Source organism: Parasteatoda tepidariorum, chromosome 7 (genome assembly GCF_043381705.1).
Source record: "Parasteatoda tepidariorum isolate YZ-2023 chromosome 7, CAS_Ptep_4.0, whole genome shotgun sequence".
Taxonomy (NCBI): Eukaryota; Metazoa; Arthropoda; class Arachnida; order Araneae; family Theridiidae; genus Parasteatoda; species Parasteatoda tepidariorum.
Window position 1 is genome coordinate 75122154 of NC_092210.1, and position 19435 is coordinate 75141588.

Here is a 19435-nt window from a genome sequence, read left to right on the forward strand (position 1 = left end):
TGCAACTTTTTTTTTTCATTTTACTTCATCAAAGAGAGGGATTGGTTTCAAAAGACATGAAACACCGCATAAAAAAATAATATTTAAATTAATAAAAATAAGTTAACATGAAAATGCAGTAATAGAAATTCTGCTGAAATTTTTATTATTTTTTTTAACGGAAAATAAGGTGTTTCGTTAATGCTCAAACCTACTCCTTAAACTTTTCTAACTGTTTTATGAGAATATATAGTGTAAATATTAAAAAAAATTAGATTTAATTTATAATAATAGTTGAAATAGAAATAATAATAGTTAAAATTTTACAGCAATTTTGAAATCGTACATTTTTGCAGTTGTTCGCCTTTTTACAAATGTCAAAAATGCAACGGATAATTACAAATACAACGGAATCTATTATTATAAGTCAAAAACATGACATAAACCGCATAAAAAACTGATATCTCCTACCGGAGGAATAGCATTATTTAAATCTTTACGGATAAATTCCATAATGTTAAGCTACAGAACCGACCGGGCTGTATAGCGGTCAGGGAGCTGACCTCAAGTCAGAAAGGTCCCGGGTTCGAACACCGGGTGAGGAAGAATGTTTTTTTCTTTTCTTCTCTGTACTATATGTCCTTCTTACTGTGGAAGCAATGCTGGATCACCTAATATGGTGCCCCTGAGAAAGGGGTCAACAAATCTGCCCTTCCGGTATCCGAAGGACGAAAGTCAATATCTAGGTGGGCATTTGTAAAAAAATAGCCATGGAACATTTCGGAGATACTTACCAAACCAGATGATATTAAATAGAAATCATCTAGAGAAAACACCAATCCAGGATATGAGGAAAAGGAATAGGTGTGCCCGGGTATAAGTGGAGCTCCTAAAAAAATAAATAATAGCCGCCTTAATTTCTCTTACGAACAATCTAAAAACTAAATATTGCATGACAGCAAAGTTCATCACTGATTAAATGTTACCTTAACGCAATTGAAAAAAAGAAACCTAAAACGGATTTATTTTTAATCGTGATCCTGGATTCTTATTTAGTAAGATATTTCCATTTTGTCAACAATGAACAAGGCTTTTCTTGAGTTGATTATAAGGATGAGAAAATGTCTTGCACATGAAAGAGAAAAAAATGAGATAAAAAAGACAAAATTAGGCGCAGTTAAATTTATCTCACCCCCTCTCAGTACTCTTATTCACGCCTGTAGTACTCTTGAAATAAACTCTTATTCACGCCTGTAGTACTCTTGAAATAATGTGTGCTCAAACCATGCATGCAAACACTTTCTTAGCAAGTATTGTACTCACAGCAAAACAAAGGTAAAGATAAGCCTAAAAAGTTAAGACTAAAGATTCGAAAATACTTATTCTTTGAAAAGTTCTTGAACTACTCAGTCAATCAAAAATAATTGAACATAATTTATAAATTAAGTTTATTAATTTTCCATTATAATGGCAAGCAGAAATGATAATAACAAGCAAATAATACCAATGCACAAAAATACCAATGTATCTATACATAATTTCCAATGTCACTGAAATTGTTAATGCAGTTCCCAATAATTTTTACGTCTGGGTTCATCTATTTTGTAATGAGAAATGAGAATGTGAGAGGCCGTAAATTGAAGGGAACTATAGAATGATCATACATTTCACATTTTATTTTAATTATTCAGTAGCATTAAATAATCATCATAGAGTCTAATGTTAGTAAGATAAAAGCGTTTGCAAAGCGCATAGCCCGCCAGTCTTATTTTAGTGTCCCACTCATAGGTTATGCTCATTCACTTTATGTTGTCTCTAATGCTACTTTCCAATACCAGCAAGCCTGCTTGGTGAAACCAAGCGAATTTTAAGGCAGAGGGTGCGTTTCTTGTCTTTTCTGTGGCGCCATCTATAGCCAAGAATACGATTTCAGTCACATACACGTCACAGTCCGTTTATAGGGCAGACCCATTCAAACATCCATTCATTCATGCACAGGTTGTAATTTTGACCTGAGCCAGAGAGCGATCAAGATGAAATTCAGTACCCCTAAGGTATGATTTGTTATAGGAATATGAAGGACTTTGTGACCCGACAGATTTAACGTGCACCATTCCCCATTTACTACATGCTAACTATTAAGCTAATTATAGAGACCAAATTTCCCCCCGATTATTTTGGAGAAGGAGATTTAACTTTGAACTGTACAAGATTTATAATCAACCTGACATTATTAAATACATGAAAATAAATAGAATGAATTGGATCTCCCACGTGATTCGAATGAGTGACGACAACACGATAAAAAAGAAACTGCTTTTTAGACCCACTGGGAAAGGAAAGCGGGGAAGGCCGCGGTTAAGATGGGCTGACTCAGTGGAGTCTGATTTTCTCGCAATTAATGAAAAGAATTGGAGATCAAAGATAAATCGGAAGTCGTCATGGAGAAATCTTTAGAAGAAGGCATTGGCTCACATTGGGCTGTCTGGCCAATTATGATGATGAAGTTCTTTGATTCATGTTTTCATTTATTTAAAAAAACATTGTGAGCAACGCCATGTGCAGATGTCAGTTAATAATGTTAAAGATAAGAAACTGTTATATACCTTCAAACAATGCAGAATGATACTGAAAACTGTATTTTTTCAGAATTCTTAGCATGGAGTTATAGTTTGTCCAGGTAACGTGCGAAAAAAAGATGTCTTTTTTAGGAAGAATTTTTATTAAAGCTGAGCAAGAACCTGAACCAAAAGGCCTCTTAATCTCTTTCTTCTGAAGTTTTTCTTCCAAACCTATAAGGTCTCCCACCAAATTCAAAAAGCTGAAAATGTGAAAAGTGAGAAATGTAATTTTTTACAACATAATAAATTGTAATGTTAATTTTATAAACAGCTCTTTTTTAAGGCAAAGTACCCTTTTGAGTAAAATAGTAAAGTAAAATAATTGTAAAATAATTATTTTACTTTACTATTTAATGATAGTAAAATAATGTAATGATAGTAAAATAATTGTTTTGTATCATATTCATTCATTCATCCAAATTATATGTTTTTAGCGTAAACAATACAATTGAATAAAAAAATCGAAAAAAAATAATAAAGCTCACGATAATGTTGAAAAAAAATCAAAATTCCAAATACATATCAGAACAGAGTGCAAATCTTGATATGTTTGCAAAATTGACTGAACTTCTTTGAACTAGCGAAACTATTCTTCGAAGCGAAATAAAATTTTAAAAAATAATGCTAATTAAATCTTGAAAATGATTAATAAATAGTTTCTTTAATTTAAAAAACTACAATTAGTAAACATTTGTCTACGCCATTTTATTTTATCACCTAATAATAACTTACCAAGAAAAGAAATACGTTACTGATTTAAGTAGCAACGACTTGCAGAGCTCTAGTAAAATAATAAAAAATGACGAAAGAATTATGATATTATTTTTATTCTCTAGTTAGTGCAAGGAACAATATATTGTTCCATGCAATTACATTGTATTTTGGCAGCATATTGTATATCCTGTCAAGATCAATCATCCAATATACTCGACAACAATTGATACAACTGATTGATGAATTTTATCACTTGAAAAATAGCTTTTTAAGATTTTTTTTCTGATTTCATGCCTTTAGGTATAGAGATAGCCTATTTAAAAATATAATTGAATTTATTTCTAAGTTTTTAATTATACTGAAGAATAAGAAAGGTAAGAAATTCAATTCAAATCACCTTGTAGACAGTTTTGTAGCATTATTATTTGAGTCTAGTGGATTGTGTTTACTGATTAAAATGTGAAGAACTCACTTGAATATAACAATATGTTGGAATCTGGCTATCAGGTCATGTTAATAATTAACGATATATACAGTGAGTTTTCAAACTACCATAACTTTTAAGTGTCTTAGGTTAAAACATAAATATTTAATTATAATTAGGCTTCACTATCACTTAATATAAATTAAACACCATTCTTTATTTTTTGTAGGACGTTGGGACCAATAGTCAAGTGGCAACTGTCCGTAGTATAGGATCCTATTTAAGTGATTCGTATCCTCTATCCCGTTACTTTGAAAAGAAAACCACGAATACCAGCCATTCTGTTTCTTGCCAACTATCTTTTACGTCAGCATACTGTCGTTTAAATATTATATGTAGTCAAAATAAATATTTGGGTCCTCTGAGACAAAAATACGTATTTTATTTGAGCCATATCACCCATAACTAGTGGGTCACATATTTTACATTTGCTCTAGTTCACTTAAGTTTCCAATTTGAGGCAGTTCTTTTGTCCGTCCAAAACAAAATATTTTTTATTTAATAATCTGTTGGATAAGATGCTTGTAATTTAAAAAAATACCTAAGATTAAGAGTTATTATGTATAATATTATAAAAATTTGTCATATGTTTTATTTTCTACAAATTTTTAACAAGAAGAAATCCTAGAAAATAGGCTGTCCGAAACTGCGAAGTCAAATTTCTTTTTTATATTTTGCCAATTTCCCATACGTAAAATAACTTCAAAAACTTACGTATTTTTTTAAAAAATTGATTTTCCAATATATCATTACATTTACATTAGTCTTTACATTTTTCAAAGTTTCTATTGCATTAATTGTTTTACGTTATCCGGGAGAAGTGTTACTGTCAGATCTGTTACCAAATATAATTATTTTTAAAATTATTCACTACTCCATACTACTTTTTAATATTGCTTTCGCTATTCAGAATGAGAAAATAATCATTTCAATATACAATCTGTCAATGAAAGATTACTTTTGAAGGCTTTCGGGTTTTCAAAGGCTTCAATGAAAGGCAAATATTTTTTAATGTTTTCAGTCTGTTACCAACTTATTAAAGTTAATTAAGGAAGATTTATTAATTGTTTCTCATATGCAAAACATGTCCATGTGCCTTATTTGAGTTCATGATATCTTAAAACTTAAATAGATTACCAGTGATAATGAAAACAATTCAATTATGTAAAATTGTCTGGTCTGTAACCCGTAAATATATTTTTTAGTTTAATGATGACTTACATTATAAGATCTCCAAAGGTCTAAACTTTCATTCCATCTTCAATTCTGACAATTAAAACATGCGTAATACTTATAAAAGAATCAGTGTTAATCGCAAACGATAATCAATTTTAATTTCATTTTTAAAACGATTTCTGTATGAAAAATGCCTCAAATATGAAAAATCATCCTTAAACCTAACTTTAAAGTATAAAGCAAAGGAAAAGTACCGTGAATCAAGGTACATTTGGCATAAAAATAAAATAAATAAATAATTCTTGCTTTTGAGAAGAAAAGACAGTATATTGTCGTCTGTCTTAGGACGGCAAAATTGTCTTCTATTGGCAAATATATTTGTCTCATCTCGAATAAAATAACAGAAAAAAAGAATTAAAAAATAATCATTTATTTCATTTTATTTCTCGAAAATTTTTAGTGAGCACTTTTAAACAGTTGAAAACAGAAAACAATGAAATCATTCAGCAAAAAAAGTAAATTGATTTTAAAATAGAAAATGAAGTTGAGGTAATAGTAAATAATCAGAAATTGAAAAAAAATAAACAATATTTTGAAATGGAACTCCTTTATAACCGATGATAAACTGACAAAGAGAAAATGTTAAAAATTACATATTCTGATTACGACTGAACTGATAATCTGCTCTCTAACGACTGCTTTGTCGATAAAAAGAACTATGCATGATATAATAGATAATTAAACTTTGTGCATGCGAATTGTTTTGGTTCGTTGTTATTTCTTTCATAATTTTAATAAAAATTAAAATATTAATTCAAACTTTTTGTAATCCTATTGTAATAAATTTGAAATTTTTCTAACCTCTTAATGCATTATTAAAAATATTTTTGCTTCATAGCAATTTTTAATTGGGATTAAATGTTCGAAAATTACCAATGAATATCGATCATTCCATTTGATGAAGATAAGCAGTAACAAACAATTATTTCACAAAAGAAAATTTTAAATACTCGTGGATTGTGTGTCACTTTATTTATAGTTCATAACTTCATCTATAATTCATCACTGCATGCATAGTTCATAACTTCATTTATAGTTTCAATTTCATAGTCAAATGAAAGAAATCTTAACAGATTTGGAACAGAATAAAACATAAAGTGTTTGAAAAATTCAAAAAAAAAAATTTTTTTTTTTAAAAAAAGATGATATGTCTATTTTTCAGAAGCGAGAGCATTTACTCTTTTTTTTCCCTCTTTATTTTTAAAATGGATAATACAACAGGATAATTAAAATAAAATCTAAACCATATTTAAAAAGGAGATATTTTTGCTACATCATTCGCTATTATTTTACTTATATTATTTTTATTAAGCCTTTTTTATCACTTTTTTATAGACTTTAAAGAAAAAATTTAAAGAAAAAAGAAAAAGAAACGTACTACAAACCCATAACATCTACCGAGGTTGAAGGGTTACTGGTTATATTTCTAAAGCCATCTTCGATTCCATGCAATTGTTCTAAAATTAGAGCCACCTAAAATAAAGTTTTCTTTTAGTTACAGATGAAACAGTGTCGAATAGTAAATGGTGATTGATTCACGTTAAATCTGTCGAGTCTCAAAGTCCTCCTTTTCCCGAAACAAATCATACCTCTGAGGGTACTGATCCAAGAGTTTCCTTGTCTTCTGGATTGGTTCAAAATTATAAGGCTACGGAGTCAGAACATAAGTAGTCGTAAACCTAAAATTGGGACGGCTATTCAACGACGGCTATAAAATAAAAAATAAAAATTAAATTCAGTACCCACAGAGGCATTGATTTGTTATGGGAATATGGAAGACTTTGTGACCCGACAGACTTAACGTGCACCTGTCACCATTTACTACAGGGGGAGTCTTCGGAAAGAGAGGAACGAACTCTTGGACATGGGCCCAATGCCCTACATATTAGGCTGTCCCGGCCCTATCGACCACTCTTAATTGATATTAATGGCATTTTTCTCTAATAAAAATTAATTTGTATAATGATACGGGCGTTTAGATAATCATTTTTTATTAGAAAAAGAGGTAAAATTACTTTTAAAATTTTATAAGTTTTCAAATTTATATCCAATGAAAAATGAATAAAGGTCTATTTTAAACATTACTTTTGAAACCAGTTGTAAGATGCAAAATAAAAATTTTATTCGACTAAACTTAATACGTTTTTGAAAAAATTTATTCTTTTTCCCAGCTTTAATCATAAATGATTTTCTTAATCCACAAATCTTAATCTGTGATGAGATTTTTTTGACGAACGATTCTCTAACCACGTCTAACCGAGTCAAATAATTTGATTTTTAACCATGTCCGTTAAATACAAGAAAACAATTTAAAAACGAGAAAAAAGTATTGAAAATTAAAATAAATATTTATCAATTTAATTCGAACCGTAGCAGTAACGTATGCAAACGCAATCCAAAAGAAAAAATTAACCAGTTTAAAGGAAATTAAAAAGCAATGAATGCCCACTCTGAAAAAGTGTTTTTTTAAATAAAATTAGTAACGCAAAATAATACTATGTCCAATGCCCAAAAAGAAAAGGAAAAAAATCCCAACACTTTGAATAATTTTTGATCTAATAATCGGATTTTCACATGCTATGATTAAATTTTAATGGTTCCACAGGTGACTTCAAATATGCTTATTAGTTTGTTCAGGTGATATTATAAGTTACGAAATCAGACACAAAAACGTACTTTCTCTGAATAAACATATCTTCATCCTGACAAATTATGATTTTCTTCCCCCTAAAACAAATGAGGTAGCTGCAATTTGATCAAAAAAACGATCAAAAGTTGGGATCCCTTGATGTTAATTTTAATTTGTACGTATTTCGCCATAACTCGGGACCTTTTTAATCGAATTTAAAAAAAATTTGCAAACAATTAAAAAATTCGTTTCCAAAGAAAAAAAATTATTTTCAATGGTAATTTATTATTTGTTATTACTTTTTTTAATAATAATGAAAAAAATATTTTGTATTTGCAGGTTATGCAAATTTTTACCTAATTTTAAAGTATGTAATTTCATATGGCAAAATACAAAATTAAAATAGTTCATGAGAAATGGAATTTTAAATATTTGTCTTTTATTCGAATTTTAAATATATGATTGAAAAAATTTATTATTTCAGTATTAAATGACCTTCGTAGTAAAAATTCATTTATTTTTAAGTTCAGGATATCTTAAAAAGTTCCGAATAAAATTTCCTTTGCTTACCAAAATTTCAAACTAAAATTTCCCGAACCATTTTTTTTCACTATATTTTCTTAAAGTTACTAGTTATTAAAATATTAATCAATCTAAAACTAATCACACACGTTTAAACTTAACTTTAAGAGCACATGCTTAAATAACATTAAACATTTTTATATATCTTTCATTAAAAAAAAAAATTCAAAACATAAGTAAAAGGAATTACATTTTAAAAAATGTTAATAAGATAAACATGTATTTCGAAAACTACATACTAAAAACTACATACCAGACTTCGATTTTATTTTTACATATATTTAACTAATGTTTAGCTATTCATTTTTTACTTTAATCATGTACATTTAATAACATATTATACAAAATGTAATTTTTTACTAAATATGCACAAGTTATGGGAACAAATACAATTGTACAAAAGGAGTAAAATTCATTTTATTCATGCATCAAAAAATTTAAAGACCTAAAATTGCATTGTGAAAAAATTTGACTAAGAAATTAAAAAAAATTTCTCCGATTTTCTTTCAGAAATTAGAAATCACTTGATTTTTTCCAGATTTCTCCGAAATCTGAAAATTCCCCTAACTTTTCTAGGAGTAAGAAAAATTTTTCCTGACCATTTCCGGTTATTCATTTAAAATTAATTTATTGAAATTTTTAAAATAAGAGATATATAGATGTAGAATACCTGATGCCAATATTCATTACGAAATCTCTTAGTTTCGACATTTATATTTATGAAGGCTAAGTTATCTTCGAGGAAAGATTTCAGTCTATCACAATAAGCTTCTTCCCCATTGCAATAATCGGCCGCCATATTGGTCCAATGATTTTTTAAAACGGGGGCCGTCAAGTAACCTTCGACAACACCAGCAGCATATGCTTGTACTGGATCGGGATAATTTACATCAGTATTCACTTCTAAATAAGACCATCTGCAAAAAAAAAGAAGAGAGTAATTGGAAAATTGTGTACAGTTAAAGAAATTTTATTAAAAATTATTACAAAAGAATTGTAATAAATTTTTTTGAGTGAGAGCCGAAATTTATCAAAACGAAAGGAACTAGAAAACAAAATCCTCAAAATAAGTTATGGACAAGGTAATTTTATAGGACTTAGAATTATGTTTTTTTCTTTCTTACTTTGAAAGTTAGGGGAGAGTCGGGTAGCCCCGCCCAACTAAGGAGTATTACTTATATTTCTGTATAATATTAAGTAATAATCAATATTTTTGTATGTTTCGATCGTTTTATCATCTAATTAAATAATGCAAAAAGAATAAACCGAAAAAAAAAGAATAGTTTAACTTAAAAAATTAAAATAATAAGCTATTTCACTACTGTATTCAACATATTTTCAAAACTACTGTTTACCATGTTACCAGCTGCTTACTTACAAATACTTGAAACTTTGAAAATAATCTTTTTTTAATAAGACAATTAATGTCCGATGGCCCATTGACTTGAAAAAATATTCTATACATATGAAATTGACAGTGGGCGGGGGTACCCGACACTGCCCTAATCAAATTATCTGGTATACGCAAAAATAATGGTAAATAACCATGAATTTTTGAAAATAATTAAGTTGCAAAATCTATAGCTTGATACTATTAACATGATGTTGACGTTGAGCACAAAAGCGAAACTTGAGAAAAATTTTGGCAAATTTAGTAACCGATTCCGATATCTTTCTCCATCAGAAAATTTTGAAGCTGTTCGCCGTAACACTCTAAACCAGCAGTTTGCCAATGTTTTTCGGCTATGGAACCCTAAATGATCGACCTTCTTTTGGTGGAACCCTGAGACTTATTGAATAAATTTCATTAGCAATTGTAAATATATTAATCAAAGATCGACTATTAATTATTTTGAAAATATTTAATGAATGTATGAAATATGAACTGTTTTCATCGTATCGTTCTATCAGTACTAGCCTTCAAATTGGGTTTTATGTCAAATTGTTGAATCTACAGGTCCAGATCGGCATCTAGTTTAGTTCGTAATTTAATTTCAGTGCATGCATGAACTGAAAATGATTGAGCTGAAATATGGCTTTCGTTGCAATAAAAACGCAAAATCGGCGAAAATAAATGTTGAAAATGGTTATCAACAAAACATCTAACATTAGTTTCATCCCCCATGTGGATAAGGTCGACATATTTTATAATGTAATATGGAATTTAATTTCACTTTAGACGAAATGAATAACTTTTTTTCAAGAGGAGTCGGGTGTTCTACTCCAGATCATGTTAAAATTTCCAAATTTGACATACTGTGCACAAAATAAGAGCAATTGTAGCTTATATTGGCAATAGAAAAATGGTTGAATTTGGAGCACTTCCTCTACTTAGAAAGTGATCCAAATATCTATTGGTGATATGTCCCATTTGCCGATAAAATAGTAATAAACTCAACTGTGGTCGGGAAACTACTTGTATTTTCAATAAGCACGGAGCTCCAGTGGAAATAAGAGCATTCTAGCAAGTCGGAAAGTAGTAGAAATTTCAATAGCAAGTTACCTTTATTACAAACATCAAAGCAAGTTGATTCAGTTATTAGTAATAAATGCTGTAGATAATAAAAAAACTTTTATAAATTCATGGAGATTGTCACAGGTTTTGCTACTTTTCGGAGATAAAAATAAATGAGTTGTTTGTTATTTCTATTGATAATATTATTACAGTTTCTATACTCCATTAGCTTTTTTATGTTTTTGCTTTTTCTATAAAAATTCTTTAAAATGCGATATTTTTTTTACATGAATATTAACATGAGACCCACAGTAAAAATATTTTTTCACTTAATTTTTAGTAAAAATTTAAAAATTATGTTGGAAAACATTACGAAACANATAATCCAATGTAATTCTGATATTTAGTAATATTATGAGATGGAAGTTGTTATATCCATTAAAGTTTCTATACAAAATAAAAATATTTTGGTGTCAATATATTTTCCTTTTTTTGTTATTTTAGGATATAAAACAAATTTTTCAAACTTTAATGAACGTAGAACAAGTATTGCATTGCTTTATGTTTTTTAAATGACTCATAATATTTTTAAAGAGCAAAAAAATTTTTTAATTCAATATTTTTACTTTATTTAAGGCATTTTTGCGCAATTTTTGGATTTTTAAAAGCATTTTTTGCCTTTTTTAAGGGCATTTTTTGCACTTTTTAAGGGCATTAATGGGGATTTTTTAGGTCATCAAAATCCGGGCTCTAGTTATTAGTAATAAATGCTGTAGATAATAAGAAAACTTTTATAAATTCGCGGAGATTGTCACAGGTATCCTAACAATCTCAGAGATAAAAAGAAAAGAGTTGTTTGTTATTTCTATTGATAATTATTACAGTTTCTATACTCCATTAGCTTTTTTATGTTTTTGCATTCTCTATAAAAATTCTTTAAAATGCGATATTTTTTTTACATGAATATTAACATGAGACCCACAGTAAAAATATTTTTTCACTTAATTTTTAGTAAAAATTTAAAAATTATGTTGGAAAACATTACGAAACAACCGGAAAATCTTCATAAAAAATTATGTTATATTTCATGGAATTACATTTAAAAAAATTAACTTGAAGGTTCGATATTTTTTTTAAAAAAAAATAAAAACACCAGAATTGTCACGATTAGTTTAGTTTAGGCTCTGAGATCACAGAATATGTGAATAGCATTGCAAACTCTTCTAAGAGTTATTTGAAAAATTTTGATTCCCACTATAGACCCTTTTCAAAAAGCGTTTAATTTGGCAGTTTATAAATTTTGTAAAATATACATATTTACTTGGAAACATACTTACTTGAAAAATATACATATTTTTTTGTTGTTTTGATATTCCTAATTACATTTAAGGAGCATCAAAATCTTTTTAGTGCTTAGGCCCTGAGTATAATGAGTGGCAAATAAATGACTAAAAATATATCTAACGTTGCAAAAATATTACTATATTGTATGAGAGAACATGCGTCAACAAATGTCCATTATTTTAATTATAATCACGTTTCAAAGAGAGGAGGAAAAAAGGCACAACTCCGCATTAGAAAACTTTTATAAAATTTAAAACGAGCCAGCTTCTTCATACCGATGCTACCATCTAGTGACAGTAACAAAAACTTTTTCACTAGAGTTCTTTTTTAACAAGAGATTTTTTCACTACTCTTTACAAGAATAAAATATGTATAATTTACTTTTTCTGCGACTCACGCGTCATTAAAATAGTTTTTACATCTTTTTTTATTGGGGGAGAGAGTAAAAAAGAAAATTTTATTGTAAGTATAATTGATCGATATCTTCGATTGCAAAGACTGTAAAAATTTACCGGGACTGTTGACAATAGCAACTGGCACAGCCATCTAGTGGTGTTAACAAGAAGTAAACGCGTGCCATTTATGGAATAACAGATCGTTTATTTAACAAGAATAACTGGAATCACTGGAATAGCATATCGTTTATTTAATCTTTAATTATTTTTATGGATCTAAAAAGAAATTTTTTTAAATCAATTTAACATTGTCGGCAACTTTGGTCCTGTAAAATAAAATCTATATGATAGCAAATTACTCTCCATTATCTTCAAAGAAGTATTTGCTATCCTATTTTTTATCTTTTATTAATATTATGCAGTAGTTATACTTAAAAAAAGTGCACCAAAATGCTAACATTCTAGTTGTTACTTTTTTAGCACCATACTACAGTAAAAAGCTTGACTAATTGGCAGAAAGATAAGTTTATCATTTTTGTTATTATTATTTATAATTAAATTTATGAAGTTATTTGTATTTGTTAGGATATTTATTTTATTTCAGTTCTATGAAATGCTTAGATCTTAATTCTTTCAGGGTGTCGTGTTTTTTTGAAAACAAAAGTACATTTTGTAAAGTAAATTACAAAAATTTTTTATTCCTCATCATTTTTCTTGCTCTTTTATTCATTTCAATGTTGAATTTAACAAATATTAACATGGATGACATGATGACCATTGATCCTTTTAAAGTAATGGAAGAATAAGTATGGAACAGCGTTATTAACGTAGATTTTTTTCCTCTATTTAAAGCAGAATTTAATGTATGACAGAATAGAAATAGACAGGAGTAAATAAAAATAGGAAGGAAACAGTTTTTATGCATAATAGAACTAAAATCTCAAGTAAAAGATTTGAAACTTATTAGAATTTTTTTTTAAGTTTCCACATTAATGCACAATGTGAAAAAAATTCAGAACAATGACATGAGTCCACGTAATCCAATCTAAGTTTAAAATTTTTTATAGAAATGAAGGATAAAAATTCAACAATAAATCACATTATTCATTAATTTATTATGACCGTATGGCCCGAAGAAACTTAAACGAAAAGCATCGTGAGGACATCAGAATGGATCGTCTAATGTATTGTAAATATAATATTAATCATAAGCAAAATGATTATGGTTAAAGGTGGAACACGTTGTGTTAATGTTAAAAAGAAGAATCCTTTTAAAAAGTGACACAAAGTGCAAATTATACAAAACTAAGTACAAATAATTGAAAAATTAGTAAGATTGTCTTTTAAATAATTAAAAATTTCTAACTTAAGCTGATTCACCTCCTTGTTCATTTTTAAATATTCTATTCTAATAGTGGAAATTTTAATTATAATCTATTTTGAATTTATTTTAATGTGCTACATACCGTGATTACATTATGCATTACTATATTAAACAACTACCTTTACAACATTTTATACGATATTTAACTTCTTACTTATTTTTACTTTCTAGCTTTGATATTTTACTCGTAAATACACAACAAAAAGGGGGGACTTTAATTTACTGCTTCGATAAAATATGAGCAAGAATAACGGAACTTTTAAATATTATTTATTTCATGTGTTAAAATCCAACAAAATTCATTTTCTTCCTAAACACATAAAAAGCTAGGAGGAAAAGTTTGAATCACCTATATACCTAATAATTAGATTAAAAGAAGAAAAAAAAAAGAAAAAAGGAAATAGTTATTGGTCTGTGCATTCTCAGTGGGTAGATAAATCACATGGTACAGTATAGTTTTCAGAAGATTCACATTCCTTTGGTAGTAAACAGCACGACATTAATTAAAGGTTTTGTTAACCTGCAAATTTCTTTATCACTAATTAGAAAATGTGATTAATGTTAAATTTCTTTTTATTGTTAAATAGAATTTTACACTAATAGTTGAAGGAATTATTCTTGGTTCAAATTGTATACGTTTTCATAAATTGTTTCTGTAAACCTAGATAACTAATTGATGGAAAAGGTTAGAAAGTTGGACTTGGCAAGTGAGCAGGCCGGTATGTGGAATGCAAGCGTGTGTGTTTAACAGCAAAGATTCTGTTTATTAGGCATTCGTTATAGAAGGTCGGAGCTCTTAAAAGGCAGCGATTCCTGATTATTGGCAAGTATCGAAGAAGGTCTGAAGACCTCTGGTAAAAGCTTGATAATTAATTAAATGTTTGATAATTAATTAAATGATTGACTTTTACATGGTGCAGCATAAGGGATAATTAGGGATCGCAAATTAATAATTAAAAAAAAAAAAGAAATCTGCTTGAGAAACTGGCGTATGATTATCGTGTGTTTCATTCGTATAATTTTCACTCTGTTCTACTCGAAAATATTGAAATCTAGAAAATAATAATAATAGATATTTAAGTTAATCATTTAAAAAAATTATTTAGTTTAAAACTTAGTAATAAAAGTCACGAGCATGCTCAAGTTTAGTTTTGAATTATATGAAATTGCACAAAAAGTATTTATTTGCAAATATTTGTAGCTTGATGTGCTTTGAGGATGTATTAATGTATAAATACTATAAACATAATTTAATATATCAACTTCGGTTACATATTAAAAAGTAAGTACTAGCAAATTCTTATTTTTATTATTTGTTTAATGATATTTAGTTGGGGGGGGGGAGGAATTTAAACATAAAATAATTTATTTTAAAAAGTGACACACTAAGAACAAATTATGCAAAACTGATCACAAATAATTGAAAGATTGGTAAGATTCTTATTAAGGAGAATGCCTTCGTTCTTTTAGTAAGATATATTCTTTAACACTCATTATTAATTTTATTAACTATCATTATCTTTGGAAAGTATTTATTTAGTAACGACATAGATATGCTATGTAATTATGATTTCCTTGACTGATCTGTTTTATTCTTTCATTTGCAGTTACATGACCACATATTTGACTGTTAAGAAGGAAATTATAAAAAATTTATTTCTAATACTTCCACAAATATCTGTGATAAAAAGTAAACAGAATAAAGTGATAAACGCAACATAAATATTTTTATCTCTTATCACGATTTATAAAATAAATAAAGACATCGTTTAGAATAATGTAAAAAGTAACACGTTTTAAACAGCGTTTTGAAGTAATACGATAAAAAAACCAAGTATTTGCCTATAATGCTTAATAAGTTTGTTATTATTACTTTTTTGACGACAATAAAGCTCTACATTTACTCCATCAATGCTTTGTAGTGATTCCTACTACCTTGTTAATAATGAATAATGCTTCTTTAATAATAATGCTTAATACTTGCGATTTAAACTTAAAATGAAACTATTGACGTAGATGTGTTTTTAATGTCATTCCTTTCATGAAATTGAATTTTGTCAAATTAAATAATACATTCGTTTCATTTTATAAATATGCAATTAAAAAAGTTGTTCTGGCATGTAAACATTTCATTCGGATTCGCAATTTTTTTTAACTAACATGCTCGACAGTGCACTGTGGGCCAGAAGACCATGATCTTTGGTCAAAAGTCAAAAACTAAATTTTCAACTAAAATATGTGTAGGCAGTTTTAATATAGCCCAAATTAAGTATTCATGATCATTCCAAACATTATAATTTACTTTTTGGACCGACGAGAGTACAATGTAATGAAAAATATGTTTAAAAATTTTTTTTTTAAATCTAACTTTTAAATTTTTATTTCAGAAATATATATAGGAATTTCACCTTACTTTCACTTACATTTTTATCAGAGTAATTAATCTGAAATTATCATACAATTTTTCAATTTGTTGGATTAGTTATTACTCTTGATAAACTTATAGTTTATATCTTATCATTTCACATTTTACAATGTTTGAATGACTTTCGAAACTTAATTCAAAAAAGCTCCACGATGTAATTAGCTAAAATTTTTGTTGTTGTCTTCTTTGATGTTTCTTCTTTCGAAAAACCTTACCCCGTTTTGCCCGTATTGCAAAGGTGGACAAAATATACCGAAAAACAAAAATTATGTTTTTTTCTTCATGTTTTCACGTAATTTTGTAATTAATTCGCGTTATTTTGTAATATTACTTCGGAAATATAATTTGCTTTTCATTTTTAATATAAAATTACGAAAAGTATTATATTTTCATTGCTATATTTAATTATTTAAACGCACTATATTTTTTTTATTTTTGCTCTCCATATTTCAGCCACCATTTTTTTTGGGGGGTATTTTTAGTGTATTTCAAAATTTTATTTATGAATTCAATTTACCTGCACATAAAAAACCCCAAATTTTGAAGCAAATTTTATCGAAATACTAATTTTGGCCACGAAACCTTGGATGCTGTCCCACTGTGCAGTGCATGTAAAAATTGTGAGATAAATAATCAAGTTAAATGTTAAACGTCAGAGAGCTTACCCAGTCTTAAAAATTTCATCCTTGAATGAGCCATTAGCCACAGAATTCTGCACATAGGTATCGTGAATAGTGAATTCTCTTGTCCTATCATTATAAGTAACTGATGCATACTGACTATTTGAACTCAGTACTAGACCGCTATTAAGCACAGAGAATAGAAACAGAAGCAGTAACATACTTTGTCACCTAAGGAGTAAAAGAATAATGAACTCATTTTACTTTTATCGAACTATTTAAATAAACTAATAATAATCACTTACTGTGAAATGGAATGATCAATATCAAAGATTTTGTTAAAACACAAAAATACTTACCTTTTATATTCCTAACTTTGTCGCGATTATTTTATTTTTTCAGATAGTTAGCAAGATAACAATTTAAATATCATGTGGTTGTTTGTCACTATTGTTTATCTTTAACCTGAAAAAAACCCTGATGCGACAAAAATATTCGATTTTAACATTCTCAAAATTTTTTTCTCTGAAGTTCCTAGTGTTACTTTTAATACGGACTTAATGTTTGTAATTTTCAGGAAATTATTTTCTGCTTGCTGTTTAAAGTTTCTTCAATCGAATTTCTTTACTTTTATTGTGATATCATGTGTTCGATGTTTCGAAAGTTAATGGGAACTCTTTTTGGAGCTTGAGGTACCATAGAGTTAGAACATTATTATAGGAAAAAGATGGTATAGCAATTATAAAGTCATCTCCAAACCTGATCCTCCCCACAGAATTATGAATTCTAAAGAACCTTGAAGAGACTAAAAGATACTGCAGAGATATTTTTCCCTCAGCAATTTTGCTGTTATTAGAGTACATGTGAAAAAGTTATGGAATTTTAATTATAATAAAAACATGCGTTATATCAACCGTTAATATAAATGATTATTGATATAGCAGGTGAATAAAGAAGAAAAGAGGGAGGGAAGAAAGACTGCAAATCAATGAACCAGCATTTAGTGATTATGTGAATCGGTAAATAAGTTTAAAACTGAATAAGCGAACTATTGAATGCAAATTAAAGAAGTGAGTTATTAATTAGCAAATGGAAGAAATCAGTAGGCTGGCAAATCAGTTTGTTAATGAATAGAGAGTAATTTGTAAATCCCACCTTCAAGCCATTTGGGCCATGAGGATCCAGCTTACTTCTCCACCTCTCTCCCCCCGTGTTTTGACTTGAGATCTGCCTTTCTCTAATCCTTTAAATTTGAGTCGCGGAGAATCAAAAAATAGAGCTTTCTCCTTTGAGGTGACCCAGGTTCGAATCCTAGCTGTGGCTGGTTAATATGAATTCTGCTCACAACTCGCATCGATCACAGTGCTAACGTGAAATATCCTCAGTAGTTGACGGATCATGAATTAGAATCCCCTTGACGTCGGGCGAACCGTGGGAGGTTTTCGTAGTTTTCCTCACCAAGTAACGTAAATACTGGTTAATTCCATCAAAAAGTTCTCCACGAAGGCTAGTTTGTCCCAATGCTTAAATTACGAGTTCCCTTGTCTTCTGGGTTAGTTTTAAAATTACAAGACAAAGAAGTAAGCATTAATGGTCGTTAACTCAGAATTGGGATGGTTATAAAATAAAATAAAAATCCTTGAAATTTTCCTCTTTTAAAATTCTCGTGCATTTGTCTCTGCCAAATCATTCTCGATCTTCTCCTTTTTCACTTGCCATCAGGGGCTCGAAAGAGAGAAACACGTGTTAATTTTTCTCTTGACATGCTTAGCACATGTCCAGTCCATTTTTATTTTCTCTTGTTGAAATCAACTTCTATTAAAGTGAGATTTCCTCTTTCCAATATTTATTCACTTCTTATTATATAACAGGCCCAAAAAATTGGTAGGTTTTTCTGTAATTTTAAAAAACCACAAGTTTTTGGACTTTCTAAGCCACCAAGTTTCAGAACCATATAACTTTGCTAACTATTATTTTATAGATATTTATTTTTGTTCTGTATTAAATGCCTGTGAACTCTTCTTTTTGAAGGGGTTAAACGGCAAAAAAAATGATAAATAGATAAACAACAACAAAAAAAGAATAAATATAACTCTTATCACTGCAGATATAGGGGGAAAAGATTTTATTTATAGCTAGAGAGCTCTGATACATTGATCCGATAACATTGACAACAACAACATCACGTCTGAAATTCAGAGGCGAATCAATGCTGCCAACAGGATTTAACGGAGTAAAGATGTATCTAAAATCAAACTTAGTTAAAAGGAAGACTAAGCTCTGAATTTATAAATGCCCAATAAGGTTCTGATGACAATTCAAATTCTGATGACATACTCATCAGAAACTTGGACAATGACTCATAAAGATGAAAATGCGAATTCTAAGAGTTATTTTTGGAGTACACGTTGATGGCACAGACGCTCAAATTTAGAACTTTATCGTGCTTTCAAAGAACCCAACACGATCAAATACATAAAAATCCAAAGAATTAAATAAGCTGGTCATGTTTTTAGAATAAACAAAGAACGTCCAACACAGAAAATATTCTTCGCCAGGCCCTCTAG

The 19435-nt window shown here is 28.7% G+C and overlaps 1 protein-coding gene across 2 annotated transcripts in view; it reads right to left on the reverse strand.

Annotated features, from left to right (window-relative positions):
- The window catches only part of LOC107452217 (putative phospholipase B-like 2), a 36956-nt gene that overhangs the window by 15675 nt on the left and 1846 nt on the right, over positions 1 to 19435 (reverse strand). The window contains exons 1-6 of one of the 2 annotated variants that reach the window (XM_043039345.2): positions 17174 to 17219; positions 16914 to 17099; positions 8916 to 9162; positions 6413 to 6507; positions 2586 to 2800; positions 774 to 868 (exon numbers count right to left, since the gene is read on the reverse strand). In XM_043039345.2, the coding sequence (XP_042895279.1) occupies positions 774 to 868; positions 2586 to 2800; positions 6413 to 6507; positions 8916 to 9162; positions 16914 to 17089 (828 nt within the window). In that variant the 5' untranslated portion in view covers positions 17090 to 17099; positions 17174 to 17219. Of the gene's footprint in view, positions 1 to 773; positions 869 to 2585; positions 2801 to 6412; positions 6508 to 8915; positions 9163 to 16913; positions 17100 to 17173; positions 17220 to 19435 lie in introns of those variants that run through there. The other variant, XM_043039344.2, reaches the window with a different exon arrangement.